The 25,568-nt window shown below is 38.7% G+C and overlaps 1 protein-coding gene across 4 annotated transcripts in view; it reads right to left on the reverse strand.

The window, feature by feature from the left end:
• LOC122798186 (squalene monooxygenase-like) overlaps nt 1-25,568 on the reverse strand; it is a 1,096,774-nt gene that overhangs the window by 565,788 nt on the left and 505,418 nt on the right. For all 4 annotated transcript variants that reach the window (XM_044066929.1, XM_044066933.1, XM_044066931.1 and 1 more), the window contains exon 8: nt 21,478-21,620. In XM_044066929.1, coding sequence (XP_043922864.1) covers nt 21,478-21,620 — 143 coding nt within the window. The remainder of the gene's footprint in view (nt 1-21,477; nt 21,621-25,568) is intronic.

The following is a 25,568-nucleotide window of genomic DNA, read 5'->3' on the forward strand; positions in this document are numbered from 1 at the left end:
TTGGAACAGTTGAGGTGTATGAATATGCATACCACTTTCTATTTGGGCATTCTAGCAAAATCTGTACAGTTGTTAAGTGTATATATGCATACAGCTTTATCTCTGAACATTCTAACAAACAGTGCACAGTTGTGTGGAATGATTATGCATACAACTTACTGACACTCCTGGGATCCAAAGCCCTGCTGTGTGTGACAAAAGAATTACAGTTAAGATCACTGTACACTATGCTATCAGGCAATTGTTGTGAGGCTTTGCAGTGTATTTAGTCTAATATGACTGACCTGTTTGCACTTCCAACATTGTTATACAGCACTTCATACACATTTTATCTGCATACCACAGTGTGGGTAACACTGCTTACTACAACTATTTAATAACTACAACAGTACAACAACATATGACTGCAGAGTAAACAGAAATAATGCAGGGGTTACACCTTTAGTTTTATTTCATGCAATGTTTCTGAAGTCAGGATAATGTAGTCTGCATATCTGTTTTACTTAGAGGGGATTTAAGATGCATGCAGACAAATACCCTTATTTATGTCTAGATGCAAAAGTTGCAGAGACACCTCAGAATGGGTATGACTGGATGTGCCCTTGCTTGCTGATGTACCATGTCACAACTGAATTGTCTGTTATCTCTTGAAGGATCCCAAAGTTGAGCAAATACTTAAATATCTGGAAGATATAAATAATCCCCATGACCTCTTTCAGATTTTATGCTTATTTATCACCTCATTGGGTCACAGATCTTATTCTTTGAGATGTAGCAAGCATGTTGCATGTATAATCCAAAGCAAATCTGTTCATTATCTAGCACAGCTCGGGTGGGTAGATGGAAGGTTGGAGTTATCTCAGCTTTTTGTAGTCCACCAAATTTCTACCTGATAAATGGGATAATATGTTATCTTTTTTTCTGTAGAGATTGTTTTAGCTGATCCCAGATGCTCATTATATACTGAAATGGATCTTCCTCATATACAGTATTGAATGGGAACCATTAGTATTGAATCTGATGTACATCAAGACTTTTAGGAACTTTCCCCTATTAAACAGATCTCCTGTAAAATCTTGAAGAAGAGCTGCTTAATTAGCAGCACATTTTCTCTCGTGGACACTGTGTAGACCATGGCACCCAGAAATGCATTCAGGATGGCATTGAACAGTGAAAGAAACAAGATCCGTTTATGGAGGTTTATGATATAGGAGGAATGTTTCTATTTCCTCCAGGGAATATGCAAGAATCAAGTAATGTTCCATTTGCAGAATAATGGGGCTAGCTCTCAACAGTGCAATGTACTCGACGAAGACCTTCTGCTGCATTACAATGTCTGAAGACAAGGGGGACTGAAGTAGGAGCTTTTCATCATGATCCTGAGATATTATCTTGAACTATTTACAGTAATGTAAAAAAAGTATTCTTTATGCCCACAGTGACAAAAAAGGTATTTTTCAGCAACAGTAGGGGCTGCAGGATGAGCATCAAATATTTTCTTTCTTTACAGATGATTTGCAAGAGAACCAGGAATACAATTAAGTAAAATCCTTTTCAATTTTCTGTAGCTGGAACCACCTGAATGCATTGTAATTACACAGTTGTAGAATTGCCGGCATAGAGAGCTGCAGCTGATATTGGAACCAATATGACATTCAAAGGAAGGGGAAACTGCATAGACTCTAAGATGTAGTCCAGGGTTACAGTTTTTCTCACCCACCTGTCAAGGAAATGAGAAACAATTGTACCCAAAGGTAGTGGAGTCCCTAAATGATTGTATTTTGACAAGGATAAGGACTTGGTGGTAAAGGTAGTGAGAAAGTACAGTTAGTCATAGTAGGGATGTTTCTTCTTCCCATAATTCACCAGAAGTCATACAGAGGAATCCCCCCATATAACCTGAAATCAACAATAATTTTCTACCCTGATCCAGCATACACATTCATCAACTTAAAAAAAGTACTTAGTATTTCTCTGTAGTGGCCTCCAAATTATGAGAAACCATTCCTATACAAATAAAGGACATAATGTCCTTCTCCACATTCAGGAAATAATTTTTTAACTTATTCAAACAAGTAAAGTGTAAATGCGACAGTGAATGTAATGTCACTTAGTGTTCTGCTGCTTATACTCTCTAACAGCTCCAACAAAACTGCACATTAACATTCCATGGTACTGAATTACCCTTGTCACTTTATTATTATACAACGACCTCCCATTAATATTCCAAAACGTGCATGCTGATTGGTCAGCGTGCACGTTGTAAATCAGAGTTATAGTAATGGAAAAAGGTCTGGTCACCCGGACTTTTTCCATTAGTATAACTCTTTTTTTACAGCTACGGAGAACACAAGATCTCTGTTGCTTTTTACACATTGTCTCGCTATGTTAAACGAGTTTAACATAGTGAGACAGCTTTAAAAAAAGTAACGGAGGTCTTCCTCTCTCCATTGCTTTTTTAAAAGGTGTCTCGCTATGTTAAATGGGTTTGACATAGTGAGACAGCTTTAAAAAAAAGCAACGGAGATTCTCCGTTGCTTTTTTTAAAGCTGTCTCGCTATGTTAAACTCCTTTAACATAGTGAGACACTTTGTAAAAAGCAATAGAGATCTTGCTTTCTCTATTGCTTCCGCCCACAGCTCTGATGTACTGCATAAGCATACGCATGCGCAGTACATCAGAACTGCCGCAGAATACCAGATGGCTGCGGAAGGGCAGTAAGGAGGCATTATACAATGCCATTATTTAAGAAAAGTAATTATTTTTTTCTTAAATAATGTCATTGTATAATAGCAATAACCCACTTCTGGGTGTGGGTAATGCTGGATTTACCTAGGGTTGTCTTTGTTTGGCCGATCAGGCTTCGCCCTCATGACCAAACCACACCAACCGTGGGTAAATCCAGCATTACCCACACCCAGGCATGGGTTATTTCTATAATAAAGTATTCCAATGCAGAACATCAACTGTCGAGAATATGTCTATGTTAGAAATTATACCATGTACTGTTTATTCCTTTAAGCTGTTCTGACTATTTCTTATACATTGCAACTTGTCTCTGTGTATGACCTTCTGCATAATGTTATTCTTCATGTCATTGTCTTGTACTTTTTCCATCCAGGCTGAACCTGAACATGGCCCATGTGGATCAGTGACCTACTCTGGTTAACACATGCATATATAGATAAATAAATAATAGTCTCTCCTCATAGAAAATAAAATGCATTTACAAGTCAATTCCTTCTTCCACAAATGATGAAATCATTGAATAAGAATGAAAAACTAAAATGATTAAATTAATACCTGGTACTCATCGGAAAAGTTATCACAGAGCGACAAATCAAACAGGCAACAGTTAGGAGGTATCCAATATCATGCCATGCTGTGATGTTTCTGAAGCCACAGTGGTAATAACTGCCAGAACTACAGTGATTATAGGCAAATGAATGCAAGAGGTTTTCAAATGCACACACTGGGAACCACAACTAGCTCCTGGGAACCTTACAGCTAAGCAAAACACTCAACCAGGTCAGTATGGGCTAGAATACTCCTTCATGTAAGAGCAATCAAGGTTTTACTGGTACAAACAAGCATCAACATTTTAAAATCAGTATGGCATCAAGAAACCAGTGAAAACTCCATAGCAGTGGTTTAATATGTTGGCAATATGATAATCCACTAAGCAGCCTGCAAACAGAGTTTAGTTCTTACTGTAAATGATCTATTTCAGTATAAGGGACTGCTAAGAAAAGGGCATTATAGTTGCCAAGATAATAAAAGACTCAGACAGGCATTATAGTAATCACAGTGAGAACAGGCCAATGCATAAACATCTATAGAATGGCCCTTTTCAGATATCATTTGCCTGATCCTGGAATTGATTTGTAGATGGAAACAAGACACTATAGATCTACCACTGGTCCCTGCATGCCAGTTAATTGTCCACAGTAACAACAAGATTACACCTGGAAACAAACACAAGTGTATAGCCACAATAGAGAATAAATTATTTATGTAGCAAAGTAGTTGAATCTCTCAAGGTAGTGCACACTTGGGATGTAATTCAACTATTTTGCAAGAAGCCTTTGCAACATGGCTTCCAAACTACCACAGAGGGATACACACTTGCAATGCGTTTCTTCTTATAAGATCTTCTAAAGACAGCATGAGGACTGTAAAAAGAAATGGGCCCTGGATCAAACCTGTAGTACTACACAATTCAAGAGTGAGAACTGGAAGAGTTTAATTCAAAAACATCCATCTGGAAATGGCCAAGTGGAAGGTGAACCACAGAAGGACAATAGAAAATAAACCACAGTAAGAATGTTGGCAGCTGATCAGAAGGCCATGGTCAACAATGCTAATTGCTATGGAGAGGTCCACCTGGATGAGATAGCAATGCTGATTTGTGTCCATAAGGAAATAATTCACAGGGCTAATAATGGAGGAGATGATTCAGTATGATGTCAAGAAAAATTGACTACTAGGGATTGTTAATTCAGTTTACTATAAGATAGAATCAAAACTGAAATTAGACTACTTTTTTGATCTCCTTACCATAAAAAAGAACATTTGAGATAGGGTTGAAATTATGAGTAACACAGGATCAGTGATAGTTTCTTAAAGGCTAGGGAAAAAAGTGTCCTCCAAAGCAGTTGAAAAAATAATTGCTGAACATATCTGATGACTCATTTGTGCCCAACTCATATGTGGTTGCAACCACCAGCCATAAAGTACAATGCTCCTACCCACAACTTGTGGTGTTCATGTGTAAAATCAGAGTCAAGAACTCATTCTGATCAGAAATGTTAAACAAACACAAGAACAAGCCACATCAGAAATGAAAGAAATACCCTTAGAATTAGAAGTAGAAAGGCCAGATTTTATAAAAACAACTTTGCATGTAAAAAAGTAAACAACTATCTCACATTGATGAGAAAAAAGACCTTTGCTTATTATGTAGGTTGGATTACATCATGTGAGTATCACTTGAAAGAGCAAAGATGATTGATTTGCTGCTGCCAAGATCTGTCTAGAAAATTAAGCAGCCTTTGTATGGAAGCCCTTAATCTGATGTTGATCTAAATGTTCTTCCAGATTAAGCATGTTGCTCTAAAAACAACATGCCTTTGACATTTGAACTTTCACTTTTTACATTGTTAGGAATAAATATCAAGTTCAAGCCATGGTTCATACACCTTAAGCAAAATAATTCATATCTCTCTCTCTCTCTCTCTCTCTCTCTCTATATATATATATATATATATATATATGTATATATATATATATGTATATCTATATATGGATCTAGGACATATACTCGAATAATCAAATACCCGAACGTGAATCTCAGGCGCACAGAACACCGAAATCGGAAACAACCAAAAACACAGGTAAGCGAATATGAGATTACCGAAATGAACAGAATGGCCAATAGGTGCAGCAGAGGTTACGGACTGGATTAAGGTAAGTGTGCGATAGGGACTTTAGGGTTAGGGAGTGGGTAAGGTGTGTGTGCGATAGGGACTTTAGGGTTAGGGAGTGGGTAAGGTGTGTGTGCGATACGGACTTTAGGGTTAGGGAGTGGGTAAGGTGTGTGTGCGGTAGCCATGGACTTTAGGGTTAGGGTAGGGTTAAGGTAAGTGGATAAGTTGTAGTGTATGTATGGTTTAGTGGAGGGTTAGTCATAGGGTTATGTTAAGTGTATGTGTTTGGTGTATTTATTTTTGGAGTGTTTGTGTTGTGTGTGTGTTACCTGTACGTATTTGCTGTTCTGTTGTTTTCGGTGTTCTAATATTCGGTTGCCTGTGTTTTCGAGTGTTTCCATTTTCATTGTTCTGTGTGCGTGATTTTGACTTTTGGTGATTTGATAAGTCGAGTATATGTCCTAGACCCATATATATAGATATAGATATAGATATATATATATATATATATATATATATATATATATATATATATATATATATATATATATACACATGCATACATATGTCTATATATAGGGAGTGTGAGGGAGGAGCTGGATACAATAGTGAAAAGAGAGAAATATGTATCTAGTTGTGACAGATTATTCTCCAAATGTGGAAGGTAGAATATGAAACCCACAGTTGAATCTGCTTGGAAAAAGTGAAACCTGCAGTTGCATATTAAGAAAGATTATTTCTACACTCTAGTGTCACTAGAAAGTAGCTTGATCTCATTTTGAGCTTGGGAATCACTACTGTCAGCTTTAAGTGTAATTTGCTGATTGTCCAGAGGAACATTTTGATTGTTTAGTCAGTTTCTGGACCTATATAAAGTCAACACATTTGCACAGCTCTGGGCTAATTTGCAGAGGGCATCAAACTGCTTGGTGTCCATGCCACACATTTGACAGTGTTCTGCTTCAATCCTGTGCCATCCTTGGCAGATAAATACAATAATTTGCTAAGTTGCACTTCTTTTTACAGGTTAAGATTACTACCATTATATTTGTGTAATATTTGCTGTACCTCTGCACTTTAAATCATATTAAAATGACCCTGACATTTACTGCTCTTTGTTGCTAATTTCTGTACTTTGTGAGCATTCTTTAGGCAGTGATTCATTGTATTTGCTTGTTATTTACTATATTCATGTACTATTTTGCTTCAACACAGATAATTTTACATTAAGAAGAATTAAGTCTGCACTCTAGTGGCAGTGGAGAGTAGCTTGATTTCACTTTGATGTTTGGAATCACTCTTGTCATAGATACATTGATAAGTACTAGGATAATACCCTTGCAGACTATTTTAAGCCTAGCTAATATCAATTCAAAGGTGAGAATCAAATCACATCCTGTACTTTGTGTCTGTGAGATAAACACCTTATAGAGTATGCCAACTCCCAGAGCTGTGCTAATGCACCAACTTTATACAGGCCCAGACACTGATTAAACAAACAAGAAGGCCCTCTGGTCAATCAGAGCTTTAATTGTAATTTGGTCATTGATCAGTGGGCCACTTTGATTGTTTCACAGGTTCATAGCCAAGTACTAGGCTAGCTGCCCTTGTTGATCATTTTACATGTGGCCAGTTCTACCTTGGTGAGAATCAAACCCTGTTTACAAGGCAAACACCTGAACCATTTTACTAAACCCCCAAACCAGTTAGTTTCTGGGCCTGTATAAAGATGATGCATTTGCACAGTACTGTTCATTGTGCATAGGGGTTTGGCAGTGCCCTGTACAGACAGGCACTATGAAAGGAAACAAAACTTTAGTGCGGAGTCAGAAGGAAAAGCCATACCACTAAACCACCACATTTTTGTAAAATACAAAAAATACTCCAAAAGCAGTTGAGTCACAACACCACTGCAATTTATTGGCAATTTCATAATAGGTATTAAGCACTTTCATCCCCATTAAATTACGGGACTTCATCAGAGTACCAAAAAATTACAACTTTCCATTTTTAAACTAAAAAGCCAGCAAAAGGTACAATGTTGCCAATGGGCTATTTTTCTTAAAGGCATATCACATACAATACCATGAATGAACAAATAAATGGAGTTGCTATTTCTTGTATTTGTATTTTTAAATTGTAGTGTTTTAGTGATTACTGTGGTGGTGGTGCTGAGGTAGCGTTGTCGCCTCACAGTAAGACGTTGTCATGTTTGATTCTCAGCTAGAACGTCTTCTGTGTGGAGAGATATGTGAATGGGTGTACCTTCATTGAAGGCTGTGCGTCAGGGCCGGCAACTCAGCACGTAAAAATATACTGCCTATCATTAGCGGACAGGAGTTCCACTGTGGCGACCCCTAACTGGGAAAAGCCAAAAGACGCAACAAGTGTTTTAGTGATTAGTACTTGGAAGTAGTTGAATAACAACTCCATTTATTTGTTCATTCATGGTACTTGTATGTAATATGCCTTTTAGAAAAATAGCCAGTTGGCAACATTGTACCTTTCGCTTTTTAGTCTAAAAATGGAAAATTGTTATTTTTTGGTACTCTGATGAAGTCTCATGACTTAATGGGGATGAAAGCACTTAGCACCTTTTATTAATTTGCCAATACATTGCTGTGGTGTTGTAATTCAACTGCTGGACTGATTCTTTTTAGAGTATTATTTGTATTGTACAGAACTATGGTGGTTTAGTGGTCTGGCTTCTGACTCAGCACTGAAGTTTTGTTGGCCTGCAGTTTGTCTTTTTGAATTACTTTGAAATGAAACTTTTACTATAAAACTTTCTCTGAACTCTTCCTAGTACTTAGTTGCACATAGAGTGTCAAGTTACCCATTGAGGACCACCACCCTGCAAGTTTACTCTTAGACAGTCTTTTGTAGTTTATACTCTTACAGCATCCTAGTTATTCAGCTGTGAATCTCTCTTGCACCATCCCATTGTGAAACTCATACTATGGATAGGACATTTAGACCCACGTATGCTAAGCCTCTTAAATGTAATCTTCCCAAACTTCAAATTCCTCACAGATGCTGCACTTAACAACCTCATATCTACAAAAGCATCACCTGCCATGATGTCTTATTATTTACAGAACACTGCTCACCATAAAGAGAGATTTGTACTTCCTTGTTTGTTACTGCATTCCTGCACTTTTTGCTATACCATGACATATATAGCTACATCACAAAGCATCTCAACCTATAATCTCTTAAGGCATACCACCACACAACCCTAAATGTTGGTCATATGAGACTCCATTATGAGATGTACAGATGTCCCACTCAACATGCTGAGTAAGGAAAGAGTCATGGTCAGTGGCTTGTCAGGTGCAAGGATCATCCAGATTATGTAAGCACTCAGGTCATTGAACCACAGGAACCCGTATGATTAAATTATAGTCCATGTGAGTGTAAATGACATGAGATGTGCCTCCTTGGACTATATGAAGACAGACATGATAGAACTTTCAGAATGTGTCCCAGGCCTATATGAGCCTAACATTCAGCATCATTCTACCTTCTGCAAGAATTAGGTCACAGTATGAACAGAAGGATAACTGGCTAAGTTTCTGGTGCCATTAGAAAGGGGCATAATATTTGTCTGCTTGGAAGGATATGTTTGATAGACTACTCAACTTGCAAGGTTAGCCTGAACCTGTCCCCTCTAGGCTAATGAATATTGACTAAAACTTTGTCCACCACTGTAGTACATTTCTTTAGACATTGCCAACCTGATTAACCTTCTAGCATAGATAAATCTTACCAGGATAATCAAAAGTTGTTACTGCTGAAATGCTAGGAATCTATACAAGAAAAGTACAGTTTTGTACCTACCATAAATGTAGATGTCCGAACTGGATAGCATCTGCAGTCATAACAACTGGGTTGTCCTGTCGTCAGGCAGCCCTTCGGTCGGCCGGATTCCAAAGTCTGGGTCCGGCTTCGGCTGATGTCGCACTTCACCCGACGTCATCTCTGCTGGTCTTCGGGTATAAAGGCATCAGCCGACGCCATTTTCTTCAGTGTTTCTTGCCCCAGATGCCAGTTGCCCTCTTGGAAGGCTAAATTTTGGTAAAAATGCCAATGTTTCCCAAAGGATAGAAGGCAAACACAAAAAATAAGCATGTATGTACATATATACAAACAAATACACCATAAGAGACTCCCCCCCACCAGCTAGCTATTAGGAGGGTAAATACCCTAGGAGTACCACAGAGGGGAAGGAGGGTAATCCTGACTGCAGATGCTATCCAGTTCGACATCTACATTTATGGTAGGTACAAAACTGTACTATGTCCTTCATGGATGCATCTGCAGTCATAACAACTGGGTAGAATACCATAGCCAACTAGGGAGGAGGAAGAATAGATTATGGTGTGGTTAGGATCGCTTGCAGTACAGCAGTGGCAAACCCTGCTCGGGATCTGGAATACAGGGGTAAATTATAATGCTTGGCAAATGTATGCACGGAGGTCCAAGTAGCCGCCTCAATAATGTCCTTGGTTGCCACTCCTCAAGAAGGCTGTGGTAGTGGCTGTTGCTCTTGTAGAATGAGGTCATGAGGTCGTATGTTCTGTGGAATTGGTTTTCCATGGAAGGAGTAACAGAATCGTATGCAATTTCCTATCCATTTGGAGATTGTCTGTTTGAAATTGCTTTTCCTTCCTTCCTGTTGCATAGGCTACAAAAAGCTAGCTGGTCAGTTTTCTGTTACTTTTGTTCTGTCCAGGTAGTAGCGTAGCTGTCTGTGTACATCCAAGGTATGCAGCATTCTTTCCCCTCTGTTTTGTGGGTTGGGGAAGAAGGTAGGTAGGTGGATTGCCTGGTTTAAGGACACTCTGGATACCACCTTAGGCATAAATGTAGGATTAGTCCTCATGGACACTCTGTCTTGGTGGAAGATTAGGAAGGGTTGTACTGCCATTAGGGCCTGAAGTTCAGAAACCCTCCTTGCTGAGGTTATTGCCAGTAGGAAAGCAGTTTTCCATGAAAGATGCTGTAGGTCTGCTGTTGCTGCTGGTTCAAAAGGTGCAGTGTCAACTTTTCTAGCACAAAGTTCAAATCCCAAGCTGGCAGTGGTGGTTTCCTAGGAGGTTTTACATTCTTGATCCCTCTGAGGAACTGCCTGAGTAGAGGATGTGAGAAGACAGGTGGATCAAAGCTGTATTCTGCTGAAATAGCTGATGCATGTATCTTGATGGAGGAATAGGACAGGCCTGTATGTAGAAGCTCTGCCAAGTACTCCAGAATGTTAGCCATATCTATATTTGACACATCCTTCCCTCTTTCAGCACTCCAAATGACAAACCTTTTCCATTTCCTGCATAGTTCCTTCTTGTTGAAGGTCTGGCTTCAAGGATAATGTCTTTAACCCTTTGGGAGAGATCTGGAATAGTTGCTGCTATGTGATGTGCCATGCAGTCAGCTGCAACGTTTTTAGGTTTGGATGCATGATGCTGTAGTTGTTCTGAGTTAACATCAAAGGCATCAGGGTATTGACCACATTTTGTCCCGAGACATGCTCCTCAGCAGTGGGTACCAGTGTTGTCTTGGCCAGTTTGGAGCTATCAGGATTATCCTTGGATGTTCCTCCTTGATTTTTAGTAATACCTTGTGTATCAAGGGAAGAGGTGGGAATGCATATGCTGTCAGGCCTTTCCAACTGAAGGAGAGCGAATCCACTTTCGATGCTAGTGGATGGAATGTCCTTGTGCAGAATTTTTGAGCTGGTGGTTGAGAGGGGAAGCTTAATAGATCTATTTGTGGCATTCCCCATTTCTTTGCGATGGTCTTGAAGATGTCCGGGTGTAGCATCCATTCGTGAGCATCCGAGGTGGTTCTGCTTAACATGTCTGCTAGAGTGTTCTCCTTTCCCTGTACAAACATTGCCTGTAACTGGATGTTGTAGCTGAGTGCCAGGTTCCAAAGGTCCAAAGTCATTCTGCATAGGGGGTATGAATGAGTGCCTCCCTGTTTGTTGATGTACCACATGACTGTGGTGTTGTCTGTCCTTATCATCAAATGGCCTTCTTTGAGAAATGGTTTGAATTTTTGGATTGCCAGTTTTACTGCCAGCATTTCTTTTAGGTTGATGCAGGTGAAGCTGGTCCTAAGGCCCACAATCCTTGCACGCATTTGTCCAGCATGTGAGCCCCCATCCTAGGTCTGAGGCGTTTGTGATGGTTTGGCTTGCTTGATATTTGTGAAAGGGTAAGCCTGGGTTTGACTGGCATGCTTGAGCCCACCATAGGAACTCCTGTTTTAGGCATGGAATTAGTGGAATTTCTGCTTCTAGGCTGTGCCTGTGTTGGGACCATAAATTCTTTAGGTACCACTGTAGTTTTCTCATATGCAGTCTGGCATGTGGAACCAAGATTATGCATGATGCCATGAAGCCCAAGGCCTGCAGAACTTTTCTTGCTGTTAGCTTGCTGTGGTTTGTTAGTGCCAAGAAGTAAAGGGAGATCTTTTTGTTTTCTGCAGTTAGGAATGCCATTTGTTTTACTGTGTCCAATTCAGCTAAGAATGTCCTTGTTTGGGATGGAATCAGCCTTGATTTTTGCAAATTGACTGTGTATCCCAGTGCTTGTAGCAAGTAAATGACCCTTTGTAAATCTGTTGTCAGCTTGCTTTTGTTGTCCCCTTGTAGCAGGCAGTCGTCCAGGTATGGATAAATTTGGATTCCCTGTAGTCTGTAGTGGCAGTGAAGATTACTGACGCCAGGCATTTTGTGAATACTCTGGGCACAGTAGATAAGCCAAAGGGCAATGCTGAGAATTGATAGTGCTCTGATCCTGCAAGACATCTGAGGTATCTTCTGCAATTTGGTCGAATGGGGACGTGCAGGTATGCCTCCTTGAGATCTAGAGTTACCAGCCAACACTCCTTGCCCAGCATGGGAAGAAGTTGCTGTAGGGTCAGCATCTTGAATTTTGGGACAATGATGTATGTGTTTAAGGTGGACAGATCGAGAATAGGTCTCCAACTTTTTTCCTTTCTTGGAACTAGGAATAGTCTGGAGTAGAATCCTTTGCCTTGTTCTGTTATTGGTACTCTTTCCACAGCTCTCATCTTTGTTAATTGGATTATCTGCTGTAGAGCTTCTGTTTTTTGATTTGGAGGTAGGTTTGGCATTCCTCTTGACTGGTATAGTGTGGAAGTGGAACCGGTAACCTTGGTCTATGGTTTGCAAAATCCACTTGTCTTTTGTGATATAGTGCCAGTTCTTTGAAAATAAGGTTAATTTTCCGCCTAGGGGTGCTGCTATTTGTTCCCTGGTAGGCGGAGTTAGAATCAAGTCACTGTGATTGCCCTGTTGTAGTGGTAGCGGCTGTGCCTGTGGCTCTGTTATTACCTTGCCACTGTCGTCCTCTGTAGGCACCCCCTCTGGATTGATTTCTGCCTCTGGAACGTCTATTCCTGCCCCTTTGGGATCTTGTGGAGTCAGGAAAGGACCAATTTTTGGCAGGCCAGTTCCTGCTAAACCTTGGGGGCTGAACCTGCAAGAAATCTTTAACCGTTTGTACAGATTTTGCCTTTTCTTCCATTTTCTTTATTACCTGCTGGGCAGGTGTACCAAACAAACTGGTCTTATCCATAGGAGCATCTAATAACTTAGCTTTAACATGATCTGGTAAAACTTGTTCCTTCAGCCATGCATGTCTTCTTATCGCTGTGCCAGTCATGGCTGATCTAAATGAAGCCTCCAGTGCATCATAGCCACATTTTAAGGAATGGTTACTAACCTGTTGTATGTTATTTACCATTTCTAATAGATTTTTCTTATCTATAGAGTCATCAGAGGATAGTTTTTTAGTTAACTGATCAAGCATAAACTCTTGGTATTGTATCATGTGAAACTGACAGTTTAAAGCTCTAGCTGAGAGAGTAGCAGAGGTGTAAACCTCTTTGCCCCATCTGTCTAAAGACCTGGCTTCCCTTTCAGAAGGAATAGGGTTTTGCTGTGGTTGAGGCTACTGCCTTAGGGCCCTGGGATATAGTTTCGGGGTCTGCAAGTGGGGCCTTGTATAGGTGATGATGAGTGTCTGGCACCCTGTAAAATCTATCTGCTTTGGCAGGTGCTGGAGGTAAAGAATCTGGTGCAGTGCAAACATCATTAAATGCATCGTCCACAACAGAGAGGACAGGAGGTATAGCTAAGGGCCTGTGTTGTGGTAGGTGCAGAAAAGTCCTAAGTCTTTTTCTGGAGTCTGAAAAAATCCTGTTCCTGCCATTGGAAATGTTCTCTCATGGCATGTAAGGTTTCCCCAAAGGAGAATTCTTCTGGTGGGGAAGCAGCTGGAATGGATTCTTCAGCATCTGAATCCTCAAAATTGGAGAAAGGAGCCTCTGGCTGGTCTGTAATATCTGAGTCTTCCGCAGAATCATCAGAGGACACAGGCTCGGGGCTCTGCTCTAGGTCTCTTTTCTGGGGCTGAGAGGCCCTGTCTGGGTGAGATTGAGATCCCCTAATTAAGGATATTAAATCTTCTGCCAGAGTAAGCATTTGTGAACTAGAAGTGGGCCTGGTTGAGGGGGGGTTTAACAGGCACCGACTTAGTAGATTTGGCTGTTTTAGCCCTGGCGAAGGCCTTAATAGACATGGCTGCAGGAGGCCTAGCAGCACCACGTGCTGGGGTAGAGACATCCAAAGGGATGGTGTCTGATAAGTCACTAGTAACCACTGTAGTAGGTAAAATTTCTGAGGCCGATTCAAGTAAGGTAACCGAACCTCAGTAGTAGTCATTGATTCGGCTGTACTCTGATCAGTTTTCTCGGTTTCAGCCGAAACCGAGACACTTTGGTTTGCTTAACCATGGTTTCGGCGGAAAACCGCGGACCGCGAGTGTCGGTCTTTTTCTTTCGCGTTTTTAACAATTTGGGTAGTCGGAGGATCCGACGGCATAATGTACAAATTCAGAGCCGAAAAACTGTTCAGCAAACTCCGACGACCGGCGTCTAAGCGTTCATCGGTTGAATGAAGCACAGGCCGAACAGGCTGCTACGTCGTGGTCTGGGCCTAAACAAGGCAAACAGTAAGAGTGGAAATCTTTATGAGGTACTTGTTTCCCACAAGTTAAACAGTTATTGACTTTTTCTGACATCGGCTGAGGCAAGAAAGAGTCCCCAACGGGTACTTAGCTTTTAGAAGTCTTGAAGGAGTATTCGTAGTAGTAATCTCTGGATCTGACCGACCGGCACTTGCGAACAGCTTCTGCTTGCGCCACGGCAAGAAAGACTGAAGAAAATGGCGCCGGCTGATGCCTTTATACCGAAGACCAGCAGAGATGACGCCGGGTGAAGTGCGACATCAGCCAAAGCGGACCCGACTTTGGAATCGGACCCGAAGGGCTGCCTGACGACAGGACAACCCAGTTGTTATGACTGCAGATGCATCCATGAAGGACATCTCTACTCCCTCCAAGCCCTCCTCACCCTGGATAATACAGATGTCTGTGCATTTACTGAGACATGGTTGAAAGCCATGGAGAGTACCCCAGCAGTGCAGGGTTATAGTGTCTTCTACACATTTAGACCCATCTACAGCACAGGAAGGGACAAATGGTTGAGTAGTCTCATTTTACATCAAACACAAACACACCTCAAGACTTGTGAAACAGTAAAGTCCCATACCATATTTTGGCAAGCTATATATCTCCTTCTATAACCTATGGAGCACATATCACATTCTTGAAAATACTGAAGACTCTCCCAATTCAACCCAATACCATATTCATTGGTGATTACCTAATATTAACTGGGAATCATAAACAACCTAAGATGCAGGCCTAGAGATTCTTGAACTTTGTCAACAGAAACACTCTAGACTAGCTAGTCCATATGCCACAGGGGTCCTAACATACTTGAATCAGTCCTCACAAACATGGGGAAGTGTTAACCCCCCCCCCCCCCAGTGTAATGTCCTTACTAGTCAGGTCAGGATATAAAGTTTGTTCCTTTGAATTCTACATATAGCAGTGTCAGTGCGGCAACAGGTAGTACACTCACATTTGGTTCAGAAGGCTGTGGAGTCTAGTCCCACACTGGGTAAATTAATTGTTCAGACTACTAACTAAAACCCGAGCAGTGTACTGCTCCATGAAGGCAGGGTATAAACTGTAGCAACTGCTTGCTACATTTGTAGCAAGCAGTTTGCTACAGTTTATAAGAATCATTTTTTTAACGAAAACCTGAGTACAAGTTGCAAAACCTTTTTTACACACATGTACATATACATTTGAGGCATACTTTGCTTAGTGTCTGCTAGATGAAAGATGTCTAGTGCCTGTTTTTAATTTTACAGATTATGTATGTCAATGTGCTGTGGAATTAATATAATTTGTTATTGCAGAGATCTTACAGATAGGTTGGAAGCAGACTGCAATATGGGATGGACAAAGTATAGGAGGGAGGAAGAAGTGTAGTATGTAGAAGCAAAGCTTGCAGTGGTAGGAGTTGTCTTTTATTGGGAAATGTGCATGTGATAAGCTGGAAAAGAGACTGAGTAGGATAATAAGGGATAGACTTTGGAGTTTTTACTTAAAGTGATTGCATATTATGAAATAGTTATTCAGCAATACATAGCCTTTTAGGGCTAAATGAAAAGTGGATATGCCTGTAATCATTTTGACTCAAATTTTACATTTATTTTTTAGCTCTTTCAGCAGATAGGTGATTGCTAACCAATGTTCTCTAGGATATGCCTACCAGACTAGCAGGTTTGATAACTGTATGCAAGGTTTTTCATGAAGTGCCTTTAATGTTGATATTATTATTATCTGTAATGTATTCTCTGGTGTAGGTACTTCAGTCTATTGGCCTGTCATTGTATGTTGATGAGTGTGTGACTCAAAGTTGTTAAATGTGGTGTGGACATGATCTGTACCCCACAGAACGCACTGTTCAGTATTCTGTGATGAAAACATTGTTTTCTTTTGGAAAACTGCACTGGATCCAAAGCATTTAATTTTGTTTAAACTCTAATACATGCATAATTATTTAATATAGGAGCCTTACCCTACAGCATGATCCAGATTTGTATTTAATGCATGTGTGTCTTAACACTAGTAGATATACTCTCAAGTGTTGACATGGTACTATAATACAACAGTTGTTTCACTAATGCAACAAAGACACAAAACATATTCATGCATTTGTAGTCAAATGGACTACAATGGTTTAGAGTGTTTTCAGATTAATTATATATCTAAAATAGCCATGAGAGTGCAATTTTAAAAGCAGTTTTCACTGTATTTAAATGCAATTTACAAATACCAGGTGTATATATTCATATATAAAACATAATCTGCTATTTTTGATCTCTAGGTTTTCTTCTTAACAAGAACTTTAATGCAGGAATTTTCCAACCAGGTTGCATAGAACTGTTTAAAATGTATCCATGATGTTTTCTTTCAAATGTATGTGGTATTTATTTAATTAATATTATTTATATATTGTTTACTGGCATGTATAACTGGGTGAAACTTATTTTTCAGAAACTGCTGAAGACTAAACACTAGATGCTATAATATAAAAAGAAATCAAACATTTTAATACACAGGATTGGTAGAAGATTAAGCCACTCACCTACCACTGGGTGAACACATTAGAGAGTAACAAACTCTGTTTCTAAAAGTAACCCTGCAAATAGGTAATCAAGTTAATTAAACATATTTTTTGTAGAGGTGAAAGAGTTGGGGAATCATAATGAGCAATATAACATGATCTGTTTAGATAAAACCACATGAGAGCTTGTCAACAATGCCATTTTATTAGCAAGTTCAAAAGTCAGAAACTGACACTTCCGGTTGACAGACATCAAAAGGGACTTTAAATAAATACCAGGTCTCATTAAAATACTACTACTACTACTACTACTACTACTAATAATAATAATAATAATAATAATAATAATAATAATAAAACCCATCATAATACTAGAATAAGGAAAAAAAAACAAAAACAAAACAAGATTGCTAATTAAAATTATGCCAGGAAACATTTAAATGCCATAACAGTGGGGGAAAAAAACAGTACCATTAATGCATTATGTATGCCTCTCTGCATATGAATAGAAAAGAATACTTCTAAATGCATGTGTAGTATATAATTACCACTGGATTCCTTAGACTTACCTTTAAGTATTCTAGTTCATCCACTGATTTCTTAGCATTCATGTTAGCAGGACTGCGGGTGGTTTGGACACCACCATGTATAAGAAACCTTGTAAAGTCAATAAGTTACACGCCCGTAGTATGCATTCCAACAAGTTGAAGTTGAATGTGATGAAGGGTCAGTTTTTTAGGAATGCCAGATTGCAGACTAAAGATAGTGATATGTATGCTTCTTTTGACCCCCTGGCAGATTAATTTAAGCAGCGAGGATATTCCGAATTAGATATTGTACAGGTGCATAATGATGTTGTATCACTTAGATGTAATAGAGCTAGGCCCTACTTGGACACAAGTGATGTTGACATTAATGATGGGAATCATAGTGATGATCACCTTAGGATGTCTCTTACATATTCAAGTGATGTTGGTTCTGTTTGCAATATTATTAAAAAGCACTGAAAGATTTTAATGTCAGACTCGAAATATAGAGAAGTTTTAGATAGTGGACCAGTTTGTTTTTAAAAATAATCCATCTTTAAAAAGGATGCTTTATTACAAACCTTCAGCTTATAGCATTATACACAGAGAAGCTTTAAAAAGGGTTGGGACCCATCCCTGTGGAACTTGTAATGTATGCATATATATTAAGACTGATAAATGTTTCATACATCCCCTCAGTGGACACTTGTTTGAGTTTGAATTATATGCAGACTGTCGCATGAAAGACTTGGTTTACTTGGCTATGTGTGAGGTTTGTACTTCATATTATGTAGGCAAGACTAACAGATGTCTCAGGGACCGTATAAGGGAGCACATGTATGCAATTAATAAAGGTGATCGTAGGAATGCGTTGGCTAAGCATACCATCAAAGAAGGTATCACACATTGGTTTACATTTATGGTAATTGAGAATTATCGAGTTACTGCTAGAGGGGGTGAGGTTAAGACTTGCACGGAGTGTTTAAAGGTTGAATGAATTTTTATGCTAGCAGCTAATGGGGGTATGGGTTTAAATTAAAATGTTTCTTTAAAACCGGCCCTGAGGTCTAGAGGTTTGAGATGATGATTGATTCTTATATAATTGATTATATTATATATGCTCTGATTTTTAATTGTTTATTAGATCTGAAGAAACAACCATGAGTTGCAAAAGCGCTCATCTCTGGTTTTATTTTTGTGTCCATTTTATTTAAACTCATTAAAGTGTATTCCTTCTAGCTGACTTTTGTGCAGCATTTGTTTTGACTTATTTTTATCTGGGTCAACTGTTTGCTCCATTTTTGGTCTTATTTCTGCAATTTTTTTTGTTTAACAAAGGTAAGGGAAATATTTTAAACCATCAGATTTTTAACAGCACTAATTATAGCCAGTCCTGTCTGTCTCTCTCTCTCTCTCATGGATGTTACCTTTTGCTGATGACATTTATTCCCCTATTCTTCTCCCTTTTGGAAAAACAATGCCAGTCATGGTTAAATGGTCATGTTCCATTGGCCTGCAGATGAGTTTCACTATAGCTCCCACTTGAGCTACCATCATCTCGTGCAATCAACCTCTTAGCCCAGGAAATCTGGACAAAGCCTGACCTAATGGGGACAAAGAACTAAAAATAGGGACAGATTTTAAATATTGCTTTTATAAACTTAGAAAATAGTTAGAATAACAAGGTTTGTGTGAGAATGTATTTTGTAAAAGATATGACATCTGAAACTCAAATGTATTTCATTATTTAGTGATTTCATTCCTCACATAATCCCCGTGATTTGCCAGAAAACCACAAATTTTATAAGGAACAGATCAAAATGTTGAGACAAAAATCTGGGCATTCTGTGAAAATCTGGACAGTTGAAAAGTATAAAACTGACTGATTTCAGTTTAATGTTTCTTCTGAGTGATAGCATATCGATAGTACAGCACCCCTTAAAGCTGCATTGCATTACCAGCATTAGTAAATGAATCCATGTATCTGGCAGGTGGCTAGAACCCAGGATAGACCCCACTGCCTTCTAATGTTCTAGGTATCAGGGTAGAATATGGTACCTGCTGAGTCACAGACACCATTGTAGATATAATCAGTGTAATATGAAGAGCGGATGTGTGCTTCAGGGCAGTAAAATCTGCCAGAAACATAGGAAACCGCAGGCCTTCCAACAAAACACTTATTCTTCCTTCAGTATGCACACCTTTGAGGTAGTGTAGCATCTTGTGATATGTGTGCTTTTGGTATATGCTGTTGTTAACACAATGACCTTATTAGTTTTCATTATTATTTCATGTATGTTTATACAACTGAGGAGATAGATGATCTTAGTCGAATCAGACTGTAGAACATATAACATTTTGACATGCACTCATAATCCTCAGTGGTAAGCAACATGGAGTTCTGTATCTGAGAATAAAAGCAGTTCTCCAGAACTGGTGTCAACCAATGGGATCACTACGAAATACTGAACGCCCAAAATCCCGACGCTGAAAACAATGAGACCAGATGACCGAAACCCTGCATTACCGAAAGACCAGAAGTGCGAAATGCAAAATCCCGATGTTAAGGGATTTTGCGTTAGCACTTCTGGTGTTGTGGTTCAGGTAAGTATGTGTGTGTAAGTGTGTTTGGGAGGGGTGTAGTGTGTGTAAGTGTGTGTTGTGACTGTGGTGTGTGTGTGTGAGGGACTGTAATGTGTGGGTGTGAGTTTGCCTTGTGTGTCTGTTTGTGCAATCTCAGAGTTAGAATAATAAAGTAGAGGGGTGTGGGGGGTGCAAGGGGGCTTGCCCCCCTACCTATGTCTAGTGTAGGATGCATTGTTTGGTTGTGGAGGGAAGGTGTGTGTATGTTTGTGTGTGCGCTGTTTGGTTGTGTAACTTTCACGATTTTGAATTTCGCGGTTTTAAATATTCGGTATTGTGGGGTTTCGGGCATGTGGTCTTGATGTTTTAAGCGCCAGGATTTTGAGTGTTCGGTATTTAGTAGTGATTCCCAACCAATATATCCAACCCTGACAATAAAGGCAGCTTCTAAAACTGCTGTTGAAGAATATATCCTAACCTGAGAAGTAATGCAGTTTGTAGAAGTGCTATCAGCAAATATTTCCAAACTTGAGAACAAATGGATTTCCTACAACTGCTATTAGCAGATATATCCAGACCTTAGAATAAATGTAATTTCTAGAACTGCTGTCAACAAATATGTCCAAACCTGAAAAAAGGCAGTTTATAGAAAGGCTGACAATAAATATTTCCAAACCTGAGAACAAAGGGAGTTCCTAGAATTGCTATCAGTAGATATATACAAAGCTGAGAATAAAGGTAATTCCTAGAACTGCTGTCAACAAATATATCCAAACATGAGAAAAAAAGGCAGTTTTCCAGAACTGCTGTCAACAAATGTATCCAATCCTGAGAATAAAGGCAGTTTCTGAAATTGCTGCAGAAGAATATATCCTAACATGAGAATAAGCGCACCTTCTAAAACTGCTGTCAATAAACATATCTAAACCTGAGAATAAAGTTAGTTCCTAGAACTACCTACAACAAATACAGCCAACATAAGAATTAAGTCAGTTCCTGGAATTGCTGTCAAGAAATATATCCAAACTTAAAAATAAAGGCAGTTCCTACAATTGCAGGTACATCATAATAAACACATTAGTTTTGAAAAAGTATCCTTATTTGTAACAGATTTAATGTCTGGTCTGCATTTTTGTTGAATCATAAATATGATATTTGATTCTTTGACACTGCCACCTTGACTCTGTTTTCAAAGATATTTGCAGTGTATTCTAACAGCATCTAGGTAGCAGCTTTATGAGAAAGAAAAAAAAAAAAAAAACAAGTAGAAAAATGCCTTCAGCTCTAAATATAATCTGCATGATTTTACCAGTTGTTACTTTTGGCATCTAAATTAATTTTTTACAGGCATAAAATTAGAAATGCCTTACCTGAAGTATCGCTTCATAGTTATCTAACCATGGAATATTCTGAAGCAAGTTTCTCCATATTGCTATATCACTCAGTATTATGCTCATCCCTCCACCAGTAAGTGGATGCCTGATGTTGTAAGCATCTCCCAGTAAAAGAACTCCTATAATTAAATAAAGTTGATTTTAGCTTTCTTAATATTCACCGTACCATCTATAGAGACTACTCATCATGAAGGAAAGATAAACTAAAATATTTTCAAAATGTCATACTCAGAAAGTAATAATACAAAAAGGCAACAGAGTAATGGGATATATATTAGCAATATTCTGAAAAAGCTAAGATATCATATTTACTTTTAGATTAAAACTAGCACAGAGTGATGACAAAGGCAAGGAAAAAGCCTTGTGTAAATTTACAAATGAAAGCAACATTATGCACCAACTCACTTATATAGATCAACATGCTAATGGGGGAGAACTAGCTTTAATTGATAAAATAAATTATCAGGAAAGGATTTGGAATAACTCAAAACAAAAAAAAAAGACAGAAGTTATATAAAATAATAACTACAGGAATAAATGGAGGGAAGCTTCCTGCTATAATATATCAGCGGCACTGGGATTTATCTCCCCACCAAAAACAAAAATATCATACACTTTACTCAAACAGAATTTTAGTCACTTCAGAAAACAGCCATATCATTAATTGCCTGTCATAGAATTATTGTGGATACAATGTACTGAATATGCATTTATTCTTATTTTTACTTATTTCACTCTTATATCATATTTGTATTGAAAGAAAGACTTCTCTATAGTGTAGATCAGTATTTGATGTAACATGACTCCAGTAATACAATGTTTAACTATCACCATATCCAAACCTGAGAATAAAGGCAGTTCCCCAGCCAAAACTGGCTTAGTTTTTGGTGCTATTCAAATGGGGTCCAATATTTATCAACATGGGAGGATATGATCGATAGACCATGCTGTTTTGCCAAGGATGGCCTACTTCTGTCTACTCTAGGGTTTCATTTATTAGCAATCACATTGTCCACTCCAATAGTATCTTTTTTAGGCAATACCAGCCTGATAAACCTACCAACATAACGGAATAAGCAAAGGAAAATGTGAAGGTGTTACTGATCACTGCTAGGACTATAAACAAGAAACTCCACTCCCTACAGCCCTCCTGTTCCAGGAGGATGTAAGTATCTGTGTAGTAACTGAGCCAGGGTTTAAAATGGTGGAAAGCCAGAGCTATAACATGGAGGGCTATAATGTCTTTCACATGTTTAGACCAACTACTGAGCAGGACGGAAAAAGTGGAGGTGTCTCAGTCTTTATCCAGACGTCTCTCAGATTAAGGCTTGTAAAGCAGCATGCTAAAGAAGAGCTTCTTCGTGTTGAAATAACCCTCAGAAAGGTCCCATATAAATTAAATAAAAATAGAATTTGCTATATTACCCAAGAAAGCCACAAGACCTATCTACAGGAACTAGACTCACTCACTATTAGACTCAATACAATTTTCTTGAGTGATCTAAAACTATCCAACAATAGACAGCACAAGCAGACATTCCTGGGCTTTGCAAATACAAATGCCTTGGAACAATTAGTCAGAAAATCCACTAGGGGAATCAACATCTTGGATCTTGCCCTTACTAATAAGAGAGCATCTTGCACCATCCTTTGCATGACTTCATCACTTATTAGGTCAGATGATAAAGCCGCCTCCTTTGAAATAAAATTGAAACCAGAGATCCCATTCAGCCAAGGTACCTTTAGTAATTTCTCCAAGACAAACTACCTGTTCTTAAATGATACATTAGCAAATTTCACATCCCCATCAAGTCCAGTTAATACCAGTGAGTACAAAGAAAAGTACAGTGCCATACTATACCGTCATGTAATCAGCTGCATAGATGCAGCTGTACCCCATAGGAAAAAGTGCTGGACAATCTCTAAAAACCAACCTCTATGGTAGAGCATAAATATCAACAAGCTTTACAGTAAAAGAAAAGAATTTTTGACAAAATGTAAGAAGAGTATTTCCAAGAATGCTACAGCCCTTGTCACTGAAATAAGCAAGCAACTCAGGAGCTTAATAAAATATAACAAGTCCAGGTTTGAGACTAAAATAGCTACCCAAGACAAAGGCAATCATAAAGCTTTTTCAGCTGTGTTTGTCATCTCAAAAGCACAATGCAGCAATGTACGGAGCTGACTGTGAAAAATGTTACATACACTGAGGCTGAAGATGTAGCCAATCTACACTGGCTGATAAACTCAGCTGTAACTTCACCTCTATCCTCTCCATCTGTCCCTCAAGATATACCCGAAACTGTCTATTCACCAATTATAACACAAGACCAAGTCCTAAAAGTGCTATCAAAAGCTAAAAGTACTACATCAATGGGTCTTGACAATTTCCCTGGATGCATCTTAAATATGCCTCTAAGAAGTGACCCAATTGTTCAGAACTTGGGAACTTTTGTGAACAGTGATCTAAACTCAGGATACTGTGTGCTTTTTGTTTAATATAATATGCTAAGATTTCTGTGGGCAACACTAATAAAAGGGGCTAAAGCATCTTTGACACTGCCTCTATTAAAGTTGAAAAAGGAGGAATTAATATCTTTAATAATTAAAAAATATGGACAATCCTTATGTAATATCTAACAGAGAGCAGTCAATGAAATAGAAGGCCATATTCTTTAAGAATGCACCAAAAAAGTGCTGTGACCATGGGTCAAAGGTTTCTTCAGATCCAGACAAAATGCTACAATAGGGGTGGCTTTATACTGACAGAACAGGAACATGTTATGCCAAATCATTATTGAATCAATGACATCCTGCCTTTTCTTAATAAATAATTGCTGAAATGGTTGAATCAGCTTTGGCAGAAGAGGCTCAAATCTTCTGTGTAAAACTTTTTCAAGTACCTTAGTTTCATACTATATAGGTGAGACGGGAGGTAATAGGTCATGTCTGATACATCTTCACCAGATTTGCAGCTGAGAAGAATTTTGCTACCAGGGTGCTTGATTTAGGTAGAAATTTTGTTACTAATACTGCACTAAGAAGCATATGTAGGGAACATGAAAGTTCTTTAATTAATTTCTTATAAGACCTGATAGGTCAACCACGTGGGCCAGAGGTCTTACCAGTTTGCAGACAACATATCACTGTTAAGATTTCCTGTGATGTTATATTGTTCTAGCTCATGTGCAGCAAACTGTTGTACCCTAAAAAAGTTCTATAGATTTAAAGGAAACATTAAATGCTGTAGCTGATACTTTCATTTACTCTCCTTAGATATTTTGGAGAACATGGACATAATCTTATGAGTGCCATATGGGTCATGCAGAATCCTGCCCTTGTCACCTTAAGTACTATAAATTGCAATCTTGTGATTTCTTTCTTTTAATTTCATAGCAAGGAGTTTAAAAAGAAAATATTATGGGCCCAGTATAACATTTTTTTCTCTGTCTAATCTTGCAAAATTGAAAATTGTATAGTTTTACATTCCTTTTTCATTTTCTGAATTTGCCACAAAAAATATCTTGACAGGACGTCTCTCCTGGCTATACTTGATTTTCTTAGTAGCGATTTTTGTTGCTCCAATTTGGCAACCATATCACTGAAGAACTGTCCCAAAGTTTGTCTAACTAATAGTTTGAAGCAGATATTGTTCATGTTGTTCAGCAATTATGCCCCCTAAAGTCTGAACTCTGTCCCAAAAACTAGTCACATAACTCCTTACAAGCTTACATTCCTCCTTCTTCTGCAGTATCACTAGGACTAATTTCCCTTGAGGGCAAACTCATGCACAACCAATCTTTTTAAGGCCTATTGTTACATAGCTGTAGTCGGATAATGGTAACGGATACATGTAAGTTTTATTAAGTGTATTAAGTAACATTGTACTGATGAGGTAGTAGTCCAAAGTTATGAGTACTCAATTAGAATATAATCTTGTTCAAACTCAGTTGACAAAATGGCACGTCATGGAAGATGAAGTTTATCTTTAGGGAGCCTGTCTTGAAAAATATCAGCCACTGTATAGAAATTACTTCTTATAATAATCAGAGCTAATGGACTGACAA

Source organism: Protopterus annectens, chromosome 3.part1 (genome assembly GCF_019279795.1).
Source record: "Protopterus annectens isolate FY-2018-M chromosome 3.part1, PAN1.0, whole genome shotgun sequence".
Classification (NCBI taxonomy): Eukaryota; Metazoa; Chordata; order Ceratodontiformes; family Protopteridae; genus Protopterus; species Protopterus annectens.